At 47.0% G+C, this 20,936-nt stretch overlaps 1 protein-coding gene across 2 annotated transcripts in view; it reads right to left on the bottom strand.

Annotated features, from left to right (window-relative positions):
• The window catches only part of ARID1A (AT-rich interaction domain 1A), a 70,097-nt gene extending 55,087 nt beyond the window's left edge, over positions 1 to 15,010 (bottom strand). For both annotated transcript variants that reach the window (XM_024766812.1, XM_024766813.1), the window contains exon 1: positions 13,810 to 15,010. In XM_024766812.1, the coding sequence (XP_024622580.1) occupies positions 13,810 to 14,946 (1,137 nt within the window). In that variant the 5' untranslated portion in view covers positions 14,947 to 15,010. The remainder of the gene's footprint in view (positions 1 to 13,809) is intronic.
• Between the last annotated feature and the right edge of the window lie 5,926 nt (positions 15,011 to 20,936).

Raw genomic sequence — 20,936 nt, 5'->3', positions numbered from 1 at the left:
ACAGATAACTGCTCAAAAATAGACAAAAAAGGCAAAGGCAAAACCTGCTTCTAGCCAAAAAACTTGAAGGCCTCCTTGCCTTCTCCTTTAAAAAGCTCTCTTTTCCCCCGTTCCTTTTACTTTATCTGTAACTCCAAACTTGGTCTGGCATGGGTCATATAAAAAGGTTCTAAATCTCTAAGTGCACAGTTTTACATTCTGCCCAAGTTTTTCCTTCTATACTAAAAAAGGTATCTGTGACATCACTTAGCTGTAGGAACTTGATTCACATGCAGTAGGGGAATCTGTTTGCCATCATGCTTTGATTGTAATCAATCCAATCAAGTACTATATTTTGATAAAGACACTGAGAAGCAGCAGCCATGGCACTTTCATTAATTCCTAGGGCTTCCCTGGACCACTTTCCAAAAATGCCAGCCTTTCCCTTGGTCCCCCTATGTCCACTATAACAGGCACAATAAAATACGTTAAAGAACGGCCAAGTGCACAGCCTACCTTATTAAGATTATAGATGCTTCCAAATCCTCAGGCTTTTTTAAGGTCAGCAGTTCCCTGAATGAAAAGCCATAGAGTACTATAGATTCTCCTATTCTTTTCAGAGCTCCAAAAGTACATTGGTACCAACCTCCCCTCCTCTACACCACTGTCCACACAAATGTGTACTGAAGACCCTGGCTTCATCATTTATACGAGAAATGCGTGAGACTAGACCAAAGTTACCAGCTGTCTTTCCTGCTATCTGTGGCCAGTATAATCAAATTGCGATGAATACTTGTCACGCTAAGCTATGGAAATCTAGCTAATATTTATCCGTACCCCACCCCTAGTCTGTTTTGGCTCATACACTCTTTTGAGATTGCTGTGTTCACTCACCCAGACACATTTACCAAAGGGAAATTCTGTGTGCCTTGAATAAGGCAATCTCAATCTCATTTTATTTTAACCCAAAATACCATAATGAGACCACATATTGGTCACTTGAGGTTTTATGTAGGGGTTTTAAAGAAGCCAATTCAAAGCTGCACTGGGAAAGCAGAAGATTCAAATCACAGACTAGAAAGAAAAACAAGAATGTTACAAATCTGTCTTAGACCAACAGATCCTCCAAAACAGATTAAGGAGGGCTAAGAAAGTCTCCAGACCAAAGGCAATAAGGTGAGAAAAGAGAAGAGGGAGAGATCATCTAGGAAACTTCTGTTTCTTAGTTTATTAGACAAAGACACGTCCTGCCTCTAGTTAGCCAGGCCATTCCAACAGAGGTAAGCAGATACCAGGAATCTTCACTGAAACGATGTTGATCTGAAAGTGGTATAAATTGCCTCTCCGGTTCTCTTAAGACATTTTGTCAGCTCTGGTGTGTTAAAGCTACTGAAGTCTCCATGTGCTTTGCATTCTACTAACAGTTAGAAACCAAAGGAAAGAATGAAAAAGGAAAAAAACAAGAACAGAGAGAAAATAAAGCTGAATGGCAGAGGGATGATAAAGTGAGTCTAGAACACAAAAACACACACACGGAACATATGACTACCAGAGTATTGTCTGTACATACAAATATCAAATCACAGATCAAACTGTCAGCATACTGCCTCCTGGAAGCCTCTGCCTTCATCGCAGCCAGGTCACAGTGATCACAGCTTCCCTTCTCAGGCAGGAGGGAAAAGAGGTCTGGTACAGGAAACATGTTTTTAATGGGAAGGATTGAGAAACCACATCAGGTTTTCAGAAAGCCCCCATGAACTTCAACACTGGTTCTCCACTTGGTCTTTGCATTATTAATGTTTATTATCTGACCATTTCTGTAACTTCCATCTCTGTGCCAAGCACAATCCTTATTAAGTCATACAACTAGGGACAGGTTTTGGCTCAAATGTCCATTCCTCGAAGAGACCTCATACACTTCAGAGATGGGGTAACTTGTCAGGAGTCTTCTTAGAGGGTTTATTTACTAGGACTTCACAACAAGGGACACAAGGAAAGGAATCACAGCAAAACTCAAGGTGGCCACTGGGGCACTGAGGGGTGGAGGATGAGAGACAGAGGGAAGTCATTAAGAATGGTCTATACTCAGAGACCACCAGATTCTCAGATCAGCTGGCCATCAACGAGCAGAAAGGATATCATGGCATTTAATTAAGGTTTCAAATACTAGCCTCTGAGGCGCATTTTCAAGAATGACTTTTTTGGGCAGTTTTATCAACTGGTCATACTTGGAGGCCACCACCCTAAAATGAGCTTTTCCACCTTCATCAAACCAGAACCATCCTCATGCTACGCCACCAAAGAGCTAAAAGAGAAACGGAGGGCAGGGAGTCCCTAGGTCCTATAAACAAACAGAGTGTGTCATTACTGTATAGAAGATCCATCTCAAAAGTACTTTCTTTCTTCTCCCCCAACCCCTAGCACTTTTAACCTTTTCTCCAACCAATAACACACTTTCAACATCATGGGACGGGCAGATACATCTGAAACATTAGCCTTTGGTATAATTTGGAAGAAGCCCCTCAGGTATTTCAGATATATTCTGTAGCCTAGCTGAGCATAAATCCAGTAGTTCTCAAACTTGAGTGTGCATTATAGTGGCCTGGAGGTTTTGTTAAAACATACTGCCAGAGTTTTGGATTCAGTACGTCTGGATGAGTATTTGCATTTCTAAACAGGGCCCAGGTAAAAATGCTATGGGCCCAGATAAAAACTATGGGATAGCTTTTAATTCAGCACAGACTAATGCTGTTTGTCTTTAACCATTCAATTCTATCCCCCTCTCAAGCAGGGGCCTCTACCAACTAGGAGCTGTGTTCGAATTTTATTGGATAACAAGTAATACTTACATATATGTTATTTAATGTTTACTACAGCTGCAAGTAGATATTTTTCCTTATCATACAGTTGAGGATACAGATTCAGAGAAGTGACTTGCCTCAAGTCACACAGCCTAAGGGAACTTTAAACCTCGCTTTTAGAGCTGACTCTGACATGAAACTGTGTGAGGCACTTAACCTTTACGTGTTCACTTCCCTGAAGTGGAAAATTGAGACAATAATCCTCATCTCTCCAGTGAGTGCTCCAAGTTCTAGAAAGTAAAATCACTCTGCAAATATTTTCATAATGCAAGTTACTCTCATTTAGGTCAAAGTGAAGGGCTCTATCTTTGAGCCTGAATCCTACCTCTATCCCCACTCTCAAAGAGAAAAGGGCCTAAGGACCAAATCCTGCCAATTCTTACCATCGGGATCATATAGACATTCATCAAAAACCTAAATAAAATTCTAAATGGAAGAGATGGATGGGACAGAAATCTAGGCATAATGTCAAACTGTAACTAAAGGCTTTTCAGTCTTTCACCCCATTTAAGAGTTCTAGGGACTTCCTTCGTGGTCCAGTGGCTAAGAATCTGAGCTCCCAACGCAGGGGGCCCGGGTTCCATCCCTGGTCGGGGAACTAGATCCCACATGCACGCTGCAACTAAAGGTCTCGCATGCCGCAATGAAGACCTGGCACAGCCTAAATAACTAAATAGTTTTTTAAAAAAAGAGTTCTAGATTATTGCAAAAAATAATGTCCCAACAAGGTCTAGTGCTTGAATAATTTATTTTGGAGAGGCAAACTTAGTATTTTATAATGTTACACAGCTCTGGAGAATCAGACAAACCTTGATTCAAACCTAAACTCTACCTTTTACTAGTTTTTTGTCCTAGGGCGAATTTCTCATTCTTACTCTACTTCCTCATCTGTAAAGTGGGAGGAATAACTCTAGAACCCACCTCTCATGATTGTGAAGATTAAATAAAGAAATTCATGGACAGACCCAAGCATAGTGCTTGGCACATAGCAAGTACTCAACTACATGGTAATTATCATTAATATTCACCCCCAACACAGCATCACTTGAAAACAGGGAACTCAGTGAGGTCCCTGGCCTACCCCTGGCCCAGGACAAAGTTGTGGACAAACTACCTATAGAATTGATCCCCAAATCCTTATTAATATCTTTGGCAGCCCAGATTCCTAAACAGGTAAAAAGTTAGAAGTCTGGAAACGAAAGGCAGGTTATCCGAATGTGAATCAAGAGTTTCACACTCCTAAACTAATGCCATGAAACTCCATCACCTTCCAACCAGAACAGAATCTTGTCCAAAAGGCAAGAGACAAAGCCATCTGTATTCACCAGAAAAGATGTAGTAACAAAGAGCAACCAATTCCCAGCATTCTGCTCAGGTGATTTGTTCTCTAAGAACAACAGAAAGCTGTAATAAGGTCTACCCGAGAGAGGGGAAATCACTGGGCAAGAAGAGCCCAAAGACATATCTGTTTCCTCTTAAAGGAAGCACCCAGCACGATGTAGCCTTTAATCCTCTACCACGTGGCTGAACTCACCCTCTTCTTAAAGTCAAAGTACACCAGGCACCAGTCAGTTGAGAATAAACAGCTGGACCCAGATGCACTCATGCAAGTTGTGACCTCAAGGAAAACAGGAGGCAAAATAAAGACACTAAGCGCACAGCAAATGGGTTTTCAAATATCACACCAATCCCTAAACTCCCCTGCTGCCGTCATGCTGGTGCTAGATCTTGAGGGGGGAGTTCCTTTTAACAGAGACGTCTATAAACAAGCAAGCTGAAAGCTAACAAGTTTAAGAGGGAAAAGCATACAAAAATCTTGGCTGCTGGTGATGAGCCACAAAAAAATCATGAACGTGCCAGTGCCAAGGGAGGAGGAAGTCTAATACCTAACATTGCAGACTTACGAACCCAGAAGCAATGAAGCCATAAGGAAGCCCAAATGCAAAAGAGAAAAAAAAACGCACATGGCACATTTCCTCTTCATATTCAAGCAGCACTCTGGGCCTGCAGAGCGCATAGCCCAGTGCCCAAAGCCCCTTAGTATTTCATACCAACATTAACTTCCTGGAGGATGACAAAAATCTGTCCTGGATTACTGAGTGATTTCTAATATGTACCATAACCAACACTAAGTCAACATTTTAGGGATCAAATTTCCTACTCTGCAGCATGTTGGAATGCATTCTTGGCATTAGACTTCTTCCCACTGCAGTCCACCCTTAGAAAATGCAGAAGCCACTGGGAAATACAGACTCAACCTGTCCCAAGACCATCTTCTAGTATGCACAAATGACTGACAAAAATAAAAGTTCACTCAGATGTCCCTTCAAATTCAATAAATACTAATGCCATCCATTTAAATAGGGGGAAGAGCAAGTTCAGGGAAGAGCAAGTTCAGCAAGGCAGTTAAGTCAACATTCACCCCAACTTGGATTCTTAAAACCTGGACTGACTAAGGAGTTCATCTCAAGCTCCTACACACTTGCTGGAACCACTGTGCCCAATTCTGAGTTACTGGAAACTCACTTTTGCAAAATGCCAGAATGGCAAGGTAAAGATGGTGGAAGAGATATTTCCAAACTAGAATCTGTATTCAAGACTCCATATCCTTATACTGGAACAGTGTAACCTACCCTCCTCTTCCAGGTGGAAGCACTGTAGTAGCCCGGTACTGGACCCTCCAAGCATCTTCAGTTGTTAAGCATCCACTTACCATTTGAAAAGTGCCAGAAATCACATGTGATCCAATCACACATGGACTAGCAGGTAAAGAGAAACCAAAATCACTACATTTCAGAGGCTCCCATAAGGAATGAGCATGTGTTTGCAGCATTTATGAGCTTCTTGGCCACAGCCAACCTAATCAAAAACAATATTAAAGACCATTTCTGTGAACAGATGGGCAAACTGCGTATGTGCAGGCTTACCCACCCAACAACCCTCAATATAAGGTCTGATCCAAGCAACTCAGCTTGAGCACAGCTCCCAAACCTTCAGAAACAGCAGCAGCCTGAGTCCAGACAGGTACCTCATGGCTCCTGTTTTAAGAAAGGTCAATTAACTTTGCCGAAAAAGAAAAAACTCAGGCTCTCTAACCAAAGTTGAACGACTATCACTGTAGAGTTGTCCAGGGCACACAACTCTGAAGGTGACACAACCTTCCAAACCCAAAATTACTACAAAAGGGCCTCTGAACGAGCCAAGAACTTGGCAGGTTGTACTAAAGGCCCCACATAACCACAGGAACCACTAAGACCCTGAAACCACTCTCTTTCATGGAACTGGTTACAGTCCAAATTCTCAAAGTCACCAGAATGAGACAACTACAGGTCTGGGGATGGATGTGTAACTTGAATTCTATAAAGCCCATGAAACTCAGAGTAGCATTATGAAGAAGCAAATTAATATTTTAACTTTCGCCTTCTTGGACATTTAACTTCACAAATCACTGCCTCTGGAAAGCTGTCCCAGGTTTACTCTGCCCAAATGTCATTGCTCCTTATTCTCAGATTCCTTCAGCCCATACACTTAGTTTGGTCTGTATCCATTTGTAAAACCCTGCTTTGCAAGTTTTCCAAATGTGTACACGTAAGCATGCTTCCCAAGAAAACTAAATTCCTCTGAAGCAGATATTGCCTCTATCTTTTAAGTCCCTCCCTAGTATCTAGTAGGTATGTTCACAAAGAGCTACATCCCACCCCCATTTGAATCTCCAGACCCCCCTGAGCTAGAAATCATCCTCTCAGCAACAAGCCTGAAGTTCTAATACCCTCCCTACCACCATACTGGGGAAAGGCCTGGGCAATCAATGTCAGTGTCAACCCAAGTTTTTGTATCTTGTTTTAAAACAAGCTGATAGCCTTTGGTGAGTTAGCTGAACCTAACTAAAAATTATGGTCAGGGCCATAATTACATTCATACTCCCTACTACTATGCTGAGTCAAAAAGGCACTTCCAGGACTCTGGTCTAAAGAACACTTCTTGTGAAGAACACTGGTGTCAGAGTCAGTGGATTACGTTTAAAAAGAGACTTTGAGAAAGTAAATCCGGTCATCTCACAAGGCTACCAAGGGAGAGTACCATAGGCAGACAGATAAAACACTTCTAAAATACCTCCTCCTCCATAAAAAGAATGTTTCACCAGAAGAACTAGAAACGTTTTTAATCCTAAAATGGCAATTTTAAAAACAAAGATTGAATCTACTCACATAACCCTTCAGGCAGGACTTAGCGACTCCACAAACACTGTAATGACCCAGGAACCTGGGGCATCAATTTTAATATAAAAATAAGTGATGGGGCTTCCCTGGTGGCGCAGTGGTTGAGAGTCCGCCTGCCGATGCAGGGGACACGGGTTCATGCCCCGGTCCGGGAGGATCCCACATGCCGCAGAGCGGCTGGGTCCGTGAGCCATGGCCGCTGAGCCTGCGCGTCCGGAGCCTGTGCTCTGCAGCGGGAGAGGCCACAGCGGTGAGAGGCCCCCCGCGTACCGCAAACAAAAACAAAAACAAACAAACAAAAAATAAGTGATGCACAGGAGTCCAGTAAAAGCTATATAAATTAAACCCAGCCCGGGCTTCCCTGGTGGCACAGTGGTTAAAAATCGCCTGCCAATGCAGGAGGGGACACGGGTTCGAGCCCTGGTCCAGGAAGATCCCACTAAGCCTGGTGCAACTAAGCCCGTGAGCCACAACTACTGAGCCCACGTGCCACAACTACTGAAGCCCGAGCGCCTAGAGCCCGTGCTCCCTAACAAGAGAAGCCACCACAGTGAGGAGCCCGCGCACCACAATGAAGAGTAGCCCCCTCTCACCACAACTAGAGAAAGCCTGCACGCAGCAACGGAGACCCAATGCAGCCAAAAATAAATAAATTAATTAATTAATTAAAAAAAAAAATTAAACCTGGCCCTTGGAGGAGTGGGCTTATAATCCTGCGAGCCAAAGCAGAACAGAGGCTGAGGACAGCACTGAAGTAGTAGTATCTTTTTTTCCTTTTTGGTATTCCAAAAATGCAAACCCAACCCTAAAAACATCTCACCAAACTACAGAAACGTTCTGAAAGAACAATGCTTTAAATTTAAAACTCACAGTCTCATAAAGCAAGCTTTAGGAGCACACTTAGTTCACTAACTGAAAATTAGGACCTTCTTTCCAAACTTCTGTTTATTTTCACTCTGAAACTGCAACTGATTTTAAACAGGGCTCCACGTGCCCTGAACTCAGCATGGAGCCAGAAACAGGGAGGTTTCTCTTCCAGGGCATCATCTTTTCACTTCAAACCTCTTTTAGATCATTTCTTCTCATCTCCATGCTCTCCACCCCCACCTCTACCCCCCAGCATTACCCTCTCTTCCCTACCCCCAAGTCTTTTTCTCCAATGTTATTTTATTCCACCACGTGAGAAGAAACTAGCATTATCTTTGCTTGAAAACTGTTTATTAATTTGCCTGTCAAACATTCTATAGAGCCGTTTACATCTTACTATAGAAACCTCCTGGGTACATATTGACAGCTCAGCAAGTATTTACACAAAGCTCTGAAACACTTGGCTCCTTCAGAGAGAAGAAGCTGCTGTGTCAAGCAAAGAATTATCAAACACCTTTCCCTCTTACCTTTTTCCCTCTTTCATAAAGGGAAGCTTCCTTCTAGCACACCTCTAAGATGCCTAAATTACACTTTTTAACTACTAAACCAGGAGGAGAAAAATTGGAAATTCTGGTATACTGGAGAACAGCCGAAAGAACAGCATTTCCAGGACCAACTGCAAACCACACAACATAGTTTTAAAAAAACAACAGGGGTATGAGAAATGGCAATACACCTATGAAGCTGACCCTGAGACGCTTAGCTTTTCCTGTTCCTGTTCCAGTCTCAGGAACTTTTGCTCCTCTCTCAGCAAAACTTACAGGGCAAGTTCAGGCACTCAGATTACAACCAACTGCCCAAACCAGACCTAGAACTGCCCAAACACCAGAAGAGTCTGGAGAGCTTAATACTACCTCTCCCCACCTTCCTATCCACCCCCCACCAAAGAAACAGTGTTAATGCTGAATTTATGAATATCCACTCCTCACCCCCTCCCTAATCTAGCCAAAATCCCCTCATGGAGATTCTGAAGGAACTATTTTTCAAGTCTTGCTCTAATGAAGTCTAATTTTTCAATTACTGTTTAGTGTATTAATACCACCAGCCAGGTGGAATGACTAATGACAACCAGATTAACAGTCTCAAAGCAAAACAATCTGGCAGGGCCTTTTCTGTGAAGGGCCACAGACCACAGTGGCACCCAACTATTTAGATCTTGTTCCTGTAAGTCCTCAAGAGAAAACAGACTTGAGTTCCTTGAGCCCAGGGAAAGAAAGATGGTCTCAGGATCCCTGTTGAAAAAGGTACAGGAAGAAGCTGCCCTCCTAACAAGCCACGTATGGAAGCACAGACAGATGTGTAGCATCAGAGAAGGTTATGCAGTTCACCAGCTTTGCTTTACCAGCGAAGAGAAAATGAAACAGAGAAGGCAAATGCCCTGCCCAAAGTCACACAGCTTAATCCAGAGCTGCATCTGGAACCAAAGCTCCTCTTCCTTCTGACTCCTGCACTCTTTACTGCTCACTACTATACCACACACAACTCGATGCACATCAGTAATGATAATGACCTATCTAAACAGGGAAAAACCCAGAAATGAAAGCCAAGGGAATCAGGACTCCATTTCAGAGACCAAGGTATCATCCCATCTCACTGGCAGGAAAGAACTATTTAGTGCCAATTCATTTTGAATGCCATATTTTAGCCATATTTGCATGCTTCAGTTGCTTCTAGAATTTTGGGATTTGACGCCAATCAATACAAACTTTGGGGGATGGGAATGGGAAAAGACCCTGACCATTACTTTGTTAGCTTATTTCCACGTTTTAAAAAAGGTTCACTGGGACTTCCCTGGGGCGCAGTGGTTAAGAATCCGCCTGCTGATGCAGGAGACATAGCTTCAATCCCTGGTCCAGGAAGATCCCACATGCCATGGGGCAACTAAGCCTGTGAGCCAGAACTACCAAGCCTGCGCTCTAGAGCCCGCGTGCTGCAACTACTGAAGCCCGAGCACCTAGAGCGTGTGCTCCACAGCAAGAGAAGCCACCGAAATGAGAAGCCCACACACCGCAAGGAAGTGCAGCCCCTGCTTGCCGCAACTAGAGAAAGCCCGTACGCAGACCAACGCAGCCATAAATATATACATACATACGTACATACACACAATAAGGTTCGCTAACTTTGCAAAAGGGTGACTGTAGACTTCACACCCTACAGGAGTCAATCTAACATATGAATATTTAATGCAATCCAAATCATCTTGTTACAGCAGGTGCCACTTGTCATGGTTACTCTGTGCCACACACAAGGGAAGGAACCTTAAAAAATCCCCACAGGGCCCAATACAAAGAAGCCAGACTTGGTCCTGACTGCTTTCTCTCTTCTCTCACCATCATCCCAACCTTCATCAGCCCAGTTCTCTCATGGAAAGCAGAGAAACATGAAGCCCTCACAACTAAGTGCCGTCTCAGTGTGGTTTTCCTGATCCCTCCTACTTGAGAGAGCTCCAAGAGTCCTGTGTTTCAGCCAGCCCAGAATTTCTGCCAGTAGGCATTCCCATAAGCCCAGGATTCCTGTATTTGTTTCCCAGGAGTCGGAAATATCATTTGATATTTCCATAGCAGGAACTAACAGCCAAGCTTCTACAATCAAATCCACCTTGATCCTGGACTACATATTCTATTGGATTTTTTACTTTGATGAGCGTAGTCTACCAGCTCAAGGTACTACAGCTAAAAAAAAAAAAAAGCTTTACACGAGGTTCAAGAACATAGGTGACTGAAAAGTATTTCATCAGTAGCAGGATTCAACACCTTGAGATACAATACTACTTATGGAAAGGCATAAAGGAAAAGTTTGTTTGATGGGATCCAACCAGCTCCTGTGAAAAAGACAGAGCCACAATACACACACATACCTAAGATTCAGTCAAATGAACATTACCACCTTAGCTGTGTTAATCAAGTCCCTGCAAAAAACTTTTTTTTCCAACATCTTTATTAGAGTATAATTGCTTTACAATGGTGTGTTAGTTTCTGCCTTATAACAAAGTGAAACACTTGCAAAAAACTCTTAATTCACGACTGAGTTAGGGAAAGAAGAGAACAAACCAAGATCTTATTATTTAAGAATGCTTAAGAATAGGGCATCGTGGTCTGACAAGTAGTTTAACCTTAAGTAGCAAAAAGGAATTCAGAACGAAATCTACCCACCTACAACCTTCATCTAGATGACACACCTGAAGCAACCCACAAAACTGGAAGTTGCACTGTCTCTTCTACAAGTGAATGCTCACCAGCCCATGCTCTGGGTCTCAGGAGAACAGGTAACTGAACTGAAATCCTACAGGAATCTATGTTGTGTGAAGTGCTAGGCCTGTTAATGTTAAAAGGGAATAAGAAATTTTGCACAAAGGCAGCACAGACAAGCTTCCAAACAGGGACTGTATCTACTTTCCTACCATTTATCCAGCACAGACCATAGTGCCTAGTACATAGAAAGTGCTCAAATATTTAATGACTGAAAAACAGAAATTACTATACGGCAAAAATTGGTTTTACCAAAAAAAAAAAAAAAAAAAGAATTTGCTTGAATATCCCCAAGCTGAAAGAATTCAAATTAATTTTTGTTTTTAAATGAGCCTTGACTTACCCCAAATTATTTCATCTAATGGTTTAAGAATAGTAAATTTCTTAGCCTCCTTTCCCCCTCACCCTCAAAAGGGAAAAAATGAGGGAAAAGAGATAAACTATAGAATGACCCAGAGAGAAGATGTTCTAAGACAAAATTTCTCCTCCAGACACTAGGAATCTAATTTAAAATTCCCCTATTTCTTGCCCAGATGTAGAACATCATGGGAGACACGGAGTCAAGGCACAGACCTCTAAACCTGCTACCTGACATAAATATTTTCAAAATTCCCAGCTCAACGTAAGAGTAGAAAAGCAGTTCTAAGATGGGGAGGGAATACATCTAATTAGGCCGCCGAAGTGAACAAAATGTGAACAAAATCTCATAGGACAAAGGTACAACTGGGTACTGCTGGGAGAGGGGCAGACATGAAGGAAGACTTTTTTCTGCTTTGAAAAGATAGATGACTCCAAAGAATACCCAATATTCCTGGCCAAAGCACTGAAGACAGAACATGATGAAGAGGAAGGGCAAAATAAAACAGAATACATAAAAACACACCTAAAAGTTGTAATTTCTAAGCAAGTCTTAAGTATCATTGTAGGTCATATCTTTGTTATCTTGGAAGACAGAAATAAATGGAACTTAAAATGCAAAGAAAAAAACTGGTTGACCTCTATTTCAAAGCTGTAAAATGAATGATGACAAAATAGAAAACTAGGCTTTTTGATATTTCCAGGAACAAATGATAAATTTCACCAAGCCAAGCCTTTAAGAAACAGCCCCTCTCAAGATCAAAAAAGATGCCCTTCCCTTTAAATTGATCTGCTCTCCCCAAGTTCAATTAACAAAAGAAAGTGTTAACATGTAAACAAATAATGAGGCCAGCCTTCCTTAAAACAGAACACCTAAATATGAAATTCTCTTTCAGAAAGCTTTCAGTTCTCAAAGTTTTTTCCTACCCCCTCTGATAAAGTTCCCACATTTGCCACTCAATAAAAAGGTCAGTAAAATAATATCAGTTCTGCAAAGCGAACAGGGTCAAAATTACTCAAGACAAACGCATCTACAGAGCCATCAAAGAAGTCATTTATACCATCAGGAAAGTCACAAAACCAAAACAAACAGCAAACCCATTGTAGAGAAAAACTCAGCTACTGTTCTGACAACACAGAATCTATTTCAGTCTGCATAAAACATAACAAGCAAAATAAATCCAAGGTACAAGCAAAATGCCACTGCCTCCTCTTTTGTTTCGGGCACAATGTAACAAGGGCAGCCTGTCTGGGACTCTGCTCCTGCTGATACAGTATTGCTGCTTAAACCTCCCTCCTCAAGGTCACAGCCAATTTCAGCTCTGGAATAAAAGGCAGATAGTGGCAGCGATGGTTTGGGTTATCACTGGTAGAAAAGCAGAGTGTAAAAGTTTATGAGCTCATCAGGATTGTTGTACCATTACATCAGAGGCAATTATAAATGGCCAAGAGCAGGAGATGGGGAGCCAATCAGATCACAGATAGGATGTCAACCTAAGACCAACTGTCTCCTGGCTTTGACAGAAGGATTTTACCTCCATAATTCAAATCCCAAACCAAAGCAATCTGCACTTACTACTCCAATCACTCAGCTGTTTACCAGCACTTCCAGGGAGAAGCCCAGGCCACAGGGCCGACGGAGACTAAGACAGGAGACGGCCCGGGCTGCCCTGGGTGGACCGCAGCCGTCCTCTAGCTGCTCCCAAGCAGGCCCCTGCCCTCCCTCGAGGTCCCCCCGAGCCCGAGGGGCCCCTCCTTGAAAACACAGATGGGGACCGGCCTAGAAGAAGGTGGGCGGTGGGGGGAGGAGCAGAGAGGAGCGGCAGGTGAGCAAATAACTGTTCACTCAACTCCAGACCTCCTAGCACTGCCTATACCCCTAACCTGACCCCCCAGCACCCCGTCACCCCGGGCCGGGCCCTTTCCCGCACACTCTGCTTCGCACCCCCTGGGAGACTCCCAGAGCTGGAAGGCACCAGGGTAGAGGGAGAAGGGGAGCAGACACCTCAGGGAAAGCCCCACACAAAGGCTGAAGGAGGGAAAGAGAGTAAGGCAGACAGGCAGCCATTTTAAGAGGGAAGAGCGAGACAATGGCAGCTCCCCAGCAGTGGGGGCCCCGGACTGGGGGTAGCCCACGGCTGTGGCCTGCTCCCCGCCGCCGCCCCCCCACTCCCATGACCCCGCTCGCCCCAGGCCCCTCCCCACTCAGCCGTGTACCTGCGGGGTCCGGGCGAGCGGCTGACCCCCGCCGCCGCTGCTCCCGGGGCTCATGGGCGCGTGGTGGCTCCTTTGTTGGGCTCCTCCCGAGGCGGCGGCCGCCGCCGCCGCCGCCGCAGCAGCAGCCCCCCAGCACTGCGAGGCCATGTCCGCCGGGCCCTTGCCAGCGCCCCCGTCCTGGGGCCCGCCGCCGTAGTCGCCCCCGGGGTAGCCCTGGTAGCCCCGGGCCGAGCTGGGCGACGTGAGCAGTTGGTTGAGGGTGGGGGTGGCGGTGGGCTGGGGGGTTCCCCCTCCGGCCGCTGTGGGGCCGCCTCCCCCCATGGCCCCGAAGCGCTGCTGAGCGAAGGACGAAGACGACGAGGAGGCGGAGGCGCTGGAGGAGGGAGGCGGCTTGGAGCCGGCGGCCGCCGCCGCGCCGGACCCCGGAGTGCCACCCCTCGGGGAGCTCAGCGCGTAGGCCTGGGGGGGCGGGGGGTAGGCGCTGCGGTTGGGGTAGTAGGAGTTGTACTGGTGGTTGGGGAAGCCGTGGTCGTGCGAGTTCTGCTGGGGCCCCGCGTAGGGCTCCAGGCCCCCGCCGCCGCCGCCGCTCTGCAGCGCTGCCAGGCCAGGGCTTTGTTGTCCGCCATGTTGTTGGTGGAAGACGGCGGCCGCCGCGGCGGCGACGGCAGACGGGCTCCGGCCGTAGGGTTGCCCGAAGCCGTAGGCTGGGGGCGGCAAGGCGGCCGCGGCTGAGTGAGGAGGCGCCCCCACCCCGTCGCTGCTGCCGCCACCACCGCCGCCGGGCGGCTCCGTGAGGTTATTGTTCAGGGCGGGCCTAGGGCCCGCGTTCCCGTTCGAGTTCTTCAGGTCCGGCTCCGCGCCGGGCCCGCCACCGCCGCCGGCTCCGCCGCCGCCGCCACCCCCATTGCTCTCAGCCCCGTCCTGCAGCTCTTTTCCCAGTGGCTGCGGCGGCCCCACGGCGGGGCCCTCGCTTTCCTGCCCGGCGGCTGCCTTCATTTCCCCGCGCTCGGCCGCTACCGCCGCCGCCTCGCCCCCCGCCTCCTCCCGCTGCTGCTGCTCCGCTTTCTTCAGCTCCGAGGGCGGCGGCGGCGGGTTGCCCAGGCTGCTGGCGGCGGCGGGGGCGACCTGCGCGGCCATGATCCCCGCTGTCTCGTCCGCAGAGAGACCCGGCCCTGTCTTCGTCTTCTTTCCCCCTCCCACCCCGCTCGGAGCGTAGGCCGGGCCGGGCGCCCTGCCTCCCCTCCCCGGCCGCGGCGCGGGCTGAGGTTGCTGCGCGGCAGCGGGCGGGCGAGCGGGCGGGCGGCCGGACTGAGCGGCTAGAGCGCCCCACTCTCCTCCGAGTCCCCCTCACTCCGACACGAGGCTCAGCACTGCCATTTTACCCAGCGCCGTCGCGGCCGCCTGGCAAACCCGGAGCGGAGCGCGGAGCGGGCGCAGGCCGTGGAACGGACTCGCTCCCGTCCCTTCACAAAGGAGGAGGGGAGAGAACCAGCCGCGGCGGCGGCAGGCCCTCTGCCGCTTTCGCTCGGCAGCGCCGCCGCCGAAGGCTTCGGGGAAAACCCGGCCCGGAGCTCGCGCCTCTCCGGAGCCTGCGCCGCCTCCCTCCTGGCGTTCCTACCCAGGTCGGTCCCCTCCAGGCCGCGCGTAGGGGAGCGGGCAACCGTGAAGTTTACTTGGGGCTGCAAAATTGGCCTGAGCCCGAGACCGCGGCCGCCTCGGCCCAGGCCTGACCCCCTGGCAGCGGGCCTGGTCTCTTGGCTGCTACTTAGCACCTCTACAGCACTTTTCTTCTTCAAAACCTTTTACAAACCCGCTCCAAAGAACCAGCTGAGTCTTACAGTTTATCCCCTTTGCAAGCTGCATGGAATGACAGATCATTGTTTTAGACTTTCCGTTTTCCCACTCCTCTGCCCTCATTAGCCAGTCCTCACAGGCCCTGGGGGCATGAGGTCTATTATCTCCATTTTACAGAATCAAGACAGAGTGTAGGGGACTGCCCTGTCACTTAAAGTCAGAGCAGAGGAGGGTGGCTTTAAAAAGCAGCAGAGTCCCCACAGCTGCCCCTAACTACTTAGCATTAAAAACAAACAAAAAACAGTGGTCACGGGCTTCCCTGGTGGCATAGTGGTTAAGAATCCGCCTGCCAATGCAGGGGACACAGGTTTGAGCCCTGACCGGGCAAGATCCCACATCCGCAGAGCAACTACACCCGTGAGCCACAACTACTGAAGCCCGCCTGCCTAGAACCCGTGCTCCACAACAGGAGAAGCCACAGCAACGAGAAGCCCGCGCACCGCAACAAAGAGTAGCCCCCACTCACGGCAACTAGAGAAAGCCCGTGCACGGCAACGAAGACCCAATGCAGACAAAAATTTTTTAATTAATTAAAAAAAAAAAACAGTGGTCAAGTTGTGCCATATTCAACAATGTGATCAGAACATCAGAATGGGTTTGAGATCAAAGCTGGTCATCTCAACACTGACTTAAAATAGTCACCACTGAAGCTACTTTGAGGGCATATGACAGCCTTCTAGCGGGAGAACACAAGCCCCACCTTGGCCCACAATGATCAAGAGCCCCAGTCTCCAAAGACAGTACCTGTAAAACTGTAAACAGATCACAGAAGAGGCTTCAGGGACTGGAGGAACCTAAGTGTTCAAAGAAACCACTGCAGAAGAGGGATGACCAAATGGAGGAAACTATTTTCGCCTTAAAGAGAGAAAAGGTGCAGTCTAAGAGGTCACTTAGAAAACAGATGCAACCCAAATTTGTTTTCTGTCCTACACTGTAAAGAATCATCAAAGTTTACCATTACATTCTAAGAGATGCTGATTGAGCTACAGGCATACATAGAAAATTCTAGATCCACAGGCCCCACCGAACCCCAGCAGCAGCCTTTTCCTCCTCTGGCTGACTTGGAATGCTCTGACATGACAGGCTACAAAAGCCAGAGGGGATTCCAGCTCCTCACCAAGCCCAAGGCTGCCTTGGGAGAGGCCAAGCCAGCTAGTCACTAGACACCAGGGCCTTTTTCCCCCTTAGAGTCTGTAAATGGAGACTTCATGGCCACAGAACCATTACCTTAGAACTTCCAGATTCTGCAGGCCCCTGGAGTTTTGGCCATGCCACTGGTCACTGTGAATAATTCCGAAAACCTGAACTCATTCTTACCCCCAAGAAAACCTAAGAGCATCTTACACTAAAAAAGCAAAAACTTCCTACTGGTGTTTTCTTTCCCCCCAAGCCAAGAACCAAACCGGCCTACCAGGATCTGACTGACTGGAATGGACCAGTGCCCTCCTTTCACTCACAGTCCTCAGGGGCAACAACTCGCCCAGTGCATTCAGTCCTAGAAACCAGATTATAGGCTGCCTCTTAAATGGAGCTTGGCCATTTAATCTACTGCCTCTGAGCTGGCAAACAGTCCTGAGTCCTGCACACAAATGAGGAATTTTTTACATGCAATTACCCTGCCATTTCCCTCAGAGGTGGAGGATAATGAGAAACCTGGAGCCCAGTGAAAATCTGGAAGCCAGAATGAATTTGTCTCCAGAGGAAGCCCTCATCCCCTTTCTTCAATGGCTGTGAAATTTGGAAAGTGCCAAAATCCCTGTCCGACACGTGGGCAGGCTGTTTTGAAAACAGCCACCATTTTTGTCTAGCAATAAAGTGCGCAAAAAATCTCTCCACCTGGGTTGGAGGAGGTAGTAATGTCGGATTTCTCCTTTCCCACTTTTTTTTTTTAATCTCAAATCCTTTAGGGTCCTCTTCCACCCCTACCGTTAGAGCCCCACATCACTATCCCGAGTTGACGGGAACTTTCTTAGAAACTGGCCCATCAGCTTTCCCTAGGGGTAATGGCTGCGGGAAAGGGGGGGAGGGGAGGAACAGGGCACGTGGCTGGCCCGAGCTCCGAGACCCGGGTTTGGGGCTGTGGGTCCTCCCGCTGGTGGAGTTTTCTCCTCCACGGCCCCTGCCTTTTAACCCCACACCTAGGCAGCTCAGGAATCCCGGCGCCGATTGGAGAACTAGGACTAGGACAGCGCTACCCGCACGAAAGCTCCTTTGCCACCAACAGCCTGATGGCAAATATGGACTGTATCGTTGACATGGAAACCGGACTAAAGTCTCGCTCGCTCCGTCACAAGAGAGTTCTTATCGCCGTCCCCTACCGCACGGCACCTGGCAAACGTGGACTGGATCTCCGGCCCGGAGGATCAGGCGGAGTTTTCTGCGCGCAGCATTAACTCCCGCGGCTGCCGCAGCCAAGGAAGGGGGCAGGGCTGCCAGGACAAACCGACTGAAAATGGCAGAAAATGTGCTCTCATTTTATCTGGCTACACAGTGTGCATGGATTGGGCCCGAGAATAAGGGAACAGCCTATTAAAATCCACGCAGTCAACTGCAAAATGTGGAACCGAGGCCTGGAGGGTTTGCTAAGAGAGGGAAACGTTTGCAGGGAGGACAGCCCTTCCTCTCTGGCAATTTGCTTCCCAAGTGTCCGAAATACAAAATTCAACAAACAAACAAAAGATCGGGCCCGGCTCCTTCCTTTCCCCACTCTTTTTGAAGGAAGACGTTTAAGCCCAGGGACCCAAGTGAAGGTTTGCCTCGGTTCTGAACTAAGGCGCGGCGAAATACGTGGAGCGCCAGCTCGTAGCCTCACACGCGTCCCCGCCGCGCCGAAGCGAGCAGATACCCAGCGGAGCTCTCCCGAGTGCGAACTGGAGCTGCGAGTTTGAGCAAAAGGGCAACTATGTCAGTTGACGGAAGCCAGAAGCAGAGCTCAAAGCCTGGCGTGGACTTCCGTCTGGAGCTGTCTGTTTCTTAAAGTTTGTAACTCTGTGTTCTGAAACAGCCCCAGCGTAGGCTTTGGGAGCAGTGTGAAAGTCTAGCAGTACCATCTGACAGCGAGCTGCAAAACTTTGGACTGCATATTAAGCGAGGAAAGTGGATTGAAGCAAGAGTCAAGGCAATTCATTACATTACCGGCTTCCAGGCGGGAGCTGTAAGATACGAACTGGATCGCCACGGAGAAAAATGGAATGGAGTCCGAATGGCGCGCAACAGCCCAGGTAAAATTGCGCTTGCCCAGCACCTAGAATTCCAAAGGAGCAACCCCAGAAGTATCAAGCATGGTGGGCGCTCAACAACTCCTTGTCTAGATCCTTCTTCCATTCATCTCAGAGTTTTAAAATAAACAATTTGAAGGAATTTACATTTCAGAATAAGGAACACATTTTGAGAAATGTTAATTTCTGAATGAGGCATTTTTTTTTTCACCAGAAGAGTAGCTCTGCAAAAAAACCCTTAGGTATAAGTCAACTTGCTTTTTTTGTACCAATATAAAATAAGAATTACCCTCACCATCACCTACCCCAAAACTGAAATCTAAAATAAAATAAAATAAATAAAGGTCCAGGCTAGTTTGGTTTGTGGTGGGTTTCAAACAAAGCAAGCACCCAGAGTCAATCTAACATGACGGAAAAAGCACAAGCTCTCTCACACGCTAATATATACATTTTCCTTAACCACTTATCTCATTGGTGAGCTTGTTGACGATTCTTTTGTGGAAGATAGAGTAAAACTATTAATAATATTTTATAGACAAACAAACCAACCCATACTGGAGTTTTATAAAACCACTGGGCAGATCAGGAATTTGGGCATTTCTGCTGAGCCTCACTGAAGGTTTGTGTTCACCAACTGACACAAAAATAGTGCAGATATGAAAAACCTACTTACAAAGAAGCTTGAAAGCCACTTTACAGTCCATCAGAAGAGACACGACAATTTTGTGTTTGGTACGTATTACACAAAGCTGTTTTTGGATCTGGAGAGCTAAACACTAACAACACTACGAAGGAAAGTTAAGGTCACCAATCTTAATATTGAAGGTATTGCTTAGGAACAGTAAAAGTCTGTTTTCTTTGACTTCCCATATTAAACCAATCCAGGCTGCATTTGTTCTGCTTTATTCTTTAAAACCAATCTAGAGAATTTCACACATGTAAAATGATTGTAGGGGAAATTTTTGAAAGTTGAGAGTAGAGAAGAAAATCAGAAGGAAAATCAAATATTCTAGCTGGGTATTTCTTTCAGCCCTGATTGCATAGAGCTTTCTTACACTGCCATTTTACTGAGATAGGAAAAAAAAGTCAGAGAGTGGGGAAGTTTCTCATAGTAACTCTGGAACGGATCTGGAATGGAGTCTTTTGCTCCAACACAAGTCTGTAGAAGAGAGGTGGAAAGAGAAGGAAAAACCCAGTGAGCACTGACAAAATGGAGGGAGGTAGGCATGCAGTCCTGTGAAACAGGATAGGAGCCTAAAACAGCAAGTGTGCAACACAGCCGCCTCAAGAGAATACTCCAGCATGATCATCCCAGGCTTTTTATGTAAGCATCAAGGAAAATCCAAGGGAACTTATTAAGCATAAGGCAGGAAGTGAATGACCCTTAAGGGAATGCATTCTGACTAGCTTTAATAGAGTGTAAATCCGTCTATCCCTACTGAAAAACGGCTTCTTCCAAAGATAAAAGTGGACCAAATGAAAATGTCTGCTGCGAGGTACTGTAGTAGTAGTGGTGCGGTACTCCAGTGAAATGCAGAACTTACCAATGACACCAAGGGAAAGCTGCCAGGAAAAATTACAGTGGGTTTTGGCACTTTTCCAAATTATCACTTTCTGCCCTGAAATTTAACAACACTGAAACTGGATTCAGAACCTACCAGAGTGGCTGGGGGTGGGGACCAGCAGTTTGGTTCTAATTGGCCTACCCTTCCAAAGAGACTACTGGAGGCTTGGGTATAAGTGTGTTGTTCTTCCAGTCTTACTGTGGAGGGAGAGAACAGGAGACAAAGGTGAAATAACCTAACACATTTCATCAAGCCTACCCAACAGGCCATTTAAAAACAGCACTGAGGGCTTCCCTGGTGGCACAGTGGTTGAGAGTCCGCCTGCCCATGCGGGGGACACGGGTTCGTGCCCCGGTCCGGCAAGATCCCACATGCCGCGGAGCCGCTGGGCCCGTGAGCCATGGCCGCTGAGCCTGCACATAGGAGCCTGTGCTCCGCAACGGGAGAGGCCACAACAGTGAGAGGCCCGCGTACCGCAAAAAAAATAAAA

Source organism: Neophocaena asiaeorientalis, unplaced genomic scaffold (genome assembly GCF_003031525.2).
Source record: "Neophocaena asiaeorientalis asiaeorientalis breed wild unplaced genomic scaffold, Neophocaena_asiaeorientalis_V1.1 scaffold79, whole genome shotgun sequence".
NCBI classification, from domain to species: domain Eukaryota; kingdom Metazoa; phylum Chordata; class Mammalia; order Artiodactyla; family Phocoenidae; genus Neophocaena; species Neophocaena asiaeorientalis.
Note: the sequence above shows the minus strand (reverse complement) of the source record. Positions and strands in the feature narration are given on the sequence as shown.